A 4,226-nucleotide genomic window follows, 5' to 3' on the forward strand; every position below is an offset into this window, starting at 1 on the left:
ATAAGTAATTTTATTCCTAAGAACAAATATTGTTTTAACAACAAAAAAAAATACAAAAATTAAGTTTTAATATGTTATTTGATAGAAAAGTTTTAGATTTTGATGTACAAGAAAATAAATTTACATAGTGATATTAGAAAGTCATTTTATTTATTTATTGTAGAGACAATCAAAAATATTCTTTTTAGGACGGACGGAACCCAAAAAACCAAAATAGCAACACCTTTCATGATGTACCGATTTGAAAACCACCCCCAATGGATTTTAAGTATAAAAAAATTCAAGTCTCCACTAAGATTCAAACTGCCTGCACCAAAATAGCTCTCACCCCAACCCACCCCCTCCCCTCTCCTCCCCTCCCGCCACCAACCCCACCCCACAACTTCACACCTATATATAAATGTCTGACACAAATTTATAATAAGATCACACACATTTTCTGATTTCTCACCCATTTATCCATTTCTATACGGAGATTCTTAAGTTTTCACCTCGATCCCTCCATGTCTCCATGCCTCCCCTCTTTCTCTGCAAAACACCATGAAGACAAGAAATAACAACAAAAGGCTTCTTTTCCTCTAATTTTCTTCTTCATCTTTCAATGGCGATTTCGAAAAGTGTGAACAACAACAAGAAACATCATCATCAATGTTACATATCCGTACCTTCAGAGATCATAAATTCTCTCTCATCTAACTCACTCCAGTCTCTCCTTGTTTCACCAAAGAAAGCTTCAAAGACTGGAGCTTTTTCAAGGTCAAAGCTCCTCAAGAACCCTAAAACATGGTTTATGTTCCTTTTCTTAAGTGGGTTTCTTCTTATGTTGAAGATGTGGTATAATTTTGACCCTTTTTTGCCAAACCCATGTGGGAATGGGAGTGGGAGTGGGAGTGGGGTTACCCTTACCCCTCAGAAGGACAGTTTAAGCATAATCCCAAATGGGGTTTTAAATTATGAGACAAAAGATGAAGAAACGAATGATTTTTGGAAACAACCTGATGGGTTTGGATATAGGCCTTGTTTGGATTTCAGCGAAGAGTATAAGAAATCAAGTGTTGAGATTTTAAAAAACAGAACAAAGTATTTGGTTGTGGTGGTTTCCGGTGGCATGAATCAACAAAGAAATCAAATTGTTGATGCTGTTGTGATTGCTAGAATCCTTGGTGCTGCTCTTGTTGTACCAATCTTACAAGTCAATGTTATTTGGGGAGACGAAAGGTATTATTCATCATTTCTTTATTCTTTTTTGGTAAACTCCTCCCCTTTTCAAATTTCTATTCTGACACAATCTTGAAATAACTCATGATTAATGTAAAGAAAGTCTTCCTGCAAAATTACACAAATCCTCTATCTTTTGAGTTAATGACAAGATTTCTCTCACATGGGGTTTGGGTTTTTTCGTAAATTTATTCCCTTCCAGTTCCAATTTTGGTCCGACTCTTGACGTACCATGATTCCGAAACAATCTTTAATGACAATATTGACCTTCCTATAATTCCGATTACAATCTTGATAACTTATTTCAATCTTCAATCTGTTTGCTGCAGTGAATTTTCTGATATATTTGATGTGGATCACTTCAAGGAAGCTCTAGCAGATGACGTCAGAATTTTATCATCGTTGCCATCTAATCATTTAATGTCCAGACCAGTGGAAGAGAAACACACACCCCTTCATGTTTCCCCTCAATGGATACGCGCCCGTTACCTCAAAAGGGTAACCAACTTCCCTCAGATGCTCTCAAATACGTTGTTTGTCTCTTTGGTTTGGTCAATTCGGTTGTTTACCGAGTCAAGTAGTCAACATAGATGATTCCAAGATCCGAAATTTTTAACCAAGAAGCATCGAACATTGTTGCATTTAGTCATCTATGAGCCGTTCGTTGACTTGTCAAAGTGATTTAACAATTCGGGTATTTTTTGTTCGTTTGTGGATACAGATGAGACGAGAAGGCGTTCTTTTGTTGCGTGGTTTAGACTCGAGGCTCTCCAAAGATCTTCCTTCTGATCTCCAGAAGCTTCGATGCAAGGTATCATCGGTCTTTATCCTTAGTTTTCAACAAAAAAACTAGGCCTAGACCTAGACCTAGGCGGGCCCAAAAACTCTAAGCCCGGTCGCATAATTTATTATCGAACAGACCGGTCCATATTCTGTATGGACATGGACCGGTTCAAATAATTATTTGAACCGATCCGAAAATGTTTGGTCCAAGTTTGGACCTGTATATCAAACTAAGGAATTTAATGTAAGTTTTTGACTTGCTTAGGTTGCATTTCATGCTTTGCGGTTTGCACCACCGATTCGTGAACTAGGAAACAAGCTAACAGAAAGAATGAGAAGCAAAGGGCCTTATCTTGCGCTTCATCTTCGAATGGAGAAAGATGTATGGGTTAGAACGGGTTGTCTTCCGGGCTTGAGCCAGGAATATGACGAGATAATTTATAAGGAACGAAAAAGTCGTCCGGAGCTTTTAACATCAAGATCAAACATGACATACCATGACCGAAAACTTGCCGGTCTTTGCCCGTTAAATGCCTTGGAAGTCACTCGGTAAGCTTTTCTTTTCTTGTAAAATACAATGTTTAATAGAAAAAACAAAATGAAACTATGATGTTATAAAAAACAAATAAGTGCAAGTAGTTAAAGTGACATTGCTATCGGCCTACAATTGGGTAGAATTTTCAAAACAATTGTTGTAATAAGAAGAAATGAAATTAGTTGGATGCTAAAATATTCAAATCAATGATTATGAACATAAGTTGCTATTTCGTAGATAAAAACGGATGTGCAAAATATGGATATGATCACATACATTCTATATACGATCAGTTTACATTCCTAATCCTTACTGACAATTTTGATATTTTTATAGGCTCTTGAAAGCTCTAGGAGTGCCCAAAAACGGTCAGATCTTTTGGGCAGGTGGGAACCCATTAGGGGGTCCACAAGCTTTATTACCATTAGTAACCGAATTCCCTCATTTCTACAACAAAAAAGACCTCGGGTTAGCCAAAGAACTCGAGCCGTTTGCAAAGAAAGCTTCAATCATGGCTGCCCTTGACTACATTGTGTCTGAAAATAGCGATGTGTTCATGGCTTCACATGGTGGGAACATGGGTCATGCGATCCAAGGGCATAGGGCATATTTAGGGCACAAAAAGACTATTACGCCCAACAAACGACAAATGCTAACACATTTTCTTAAAACTTCTCTAAATGAAAATGAATTTAACAAAATCATATTGGATTTGCATCGTGATTCTATGGGACAACCAGAGCTTAGAACTAGCAAAGTGGGACGTGATGTTACAAAGTTTCCTATCCCGGAGTGTATGCGGAATGATTCTTCTTCTTCTTATTGAAAACTATACAACATGATTTAAAAGATGACATCGGTTTTAATTCTTGAAGCTGGGGAGACACGAGTTCTTGGATATTCGTTGTATTGTTTAGTATTTATACAGATGTATACTAAATTAGTAAAATGTAGATAGAAATTATACACTAATGTATAGAGAAATGGTCATATAGTTTATCATTGTTTGGTGGAACTTTCCTGACTCGAATGAGCTATTGAAGATGTAAGGATGTAAACAAATAAAGTATTGTAATTGCAATACAATCAAGCTCAAATAAGAAATGATTAGCAACGACACAAAGAAGACACCAAGCTTTTGTGTAGAAAACCTCTTTCAAGACTAGAGTAAAAACCATGGAACCTTAAGCTGCCTCGAATCCACTATTTACCAATAAGAGAGCAGTATATGAGTTTTTTCTAGACGAAACTAGAAGTATAAAATAAGTATCGTACGCTTGTTAGGCTTGACGGTATGGGTGCGGTCCGAGACCGCACTTCGTGCCACATGGACACGAAACACCGCCCCCAGACCGCGGTCTGGTGCAGTCTCAGCCGCAGTGCAGCTTGTGAGTACCGTGCAATTTGATTGGTCCTTGATCTTTGACTGGTTTTGACCGTTGAATGGTCTTCAATGTTTATTTTCTTTTTTTTTTCTTTTTTTTTTTAACTTTACTACACACACACACACACACACACACACACACACACATATATATATATATATATATATATATATATATATATATATATATATATATATATATATATATATATTACCAATCTACACAATATTTTTACACAACTTTTTATCATATCTCTACTCCTTTTCTCTATTTTTATTTGAAAAATGTCATCTTCCAAACGACCT

The 4,226-nt window shown here is 36.6% G+C and overlaps 1 protein-coding gene across 1 annotated transcript; it reads left to right on the top strand.

The window, feature by feature from the left end:
• Positions 1-340: 340 nt before the first annotated feature.
• On the top strand, positions 341-3,662 carry LOC111886834 (O-fucosyltransferase 20). Its single transcript, XM_023883086.3, has 5 exons — positions 341-1,218; positions 1,548-1,716; positions 1,940-2,029; positions 2,267-2,550; positions 2,873-3,662. Exons 1-5 carry the CDS (start codon positions 602-604, stop codon positions 3,360-3,362), a joined length of 1,650 nt encoding a protein of 549 aa, XP_023738854.1. The 5' UTR covers positions 341-601; the 3' UTR covers positions 3,363-3,662.
• The last annotated feature ends 564 nt before the right edge of the window (positions 3,663-4,226 follow it).

The sequence above is a fragment of the Lactuca sativa genome, chromosome 4 (assembly GCF_002870075.4).
Source record: "Lactuca sativa cultivar Salinas chromosome 4, Lsat_Salinas_v11, whole genome shotgun sequence".
Taxonomy (NCBI): domain Eukaryota; kingdom Viridiplantae; phylum Streptophyta; class Magnoliopsida; order Asterales; family Asteraceae; genus Lactuca; species Lactuca sativa.

Excerpts from the sequence above, each read along its gene's own strand:
- LOC111886834 (XM_023883086.3), top strand. The coding sequence starts at position 602 with ATGGCGATTTCGAAAAGTGTGAACAACAACAAGAAACATCATCATCAA. Across the intron at positions 1,717-1,939 it reads GCGCCCGTTACCTCAAAAGG|ATGAGACGAGAAGGCGTTCT; the intron begins GTAACCAACTTC and ends TTGTGGATACAG. Across the intron at positions 2,030-2,266 it reads TCCAGAAGCTTCGATGCAAG|GTTGCATTTCATGCTTTGCG; the intron begins GTATCATCGGTC and ends TGACTTGCTTAG.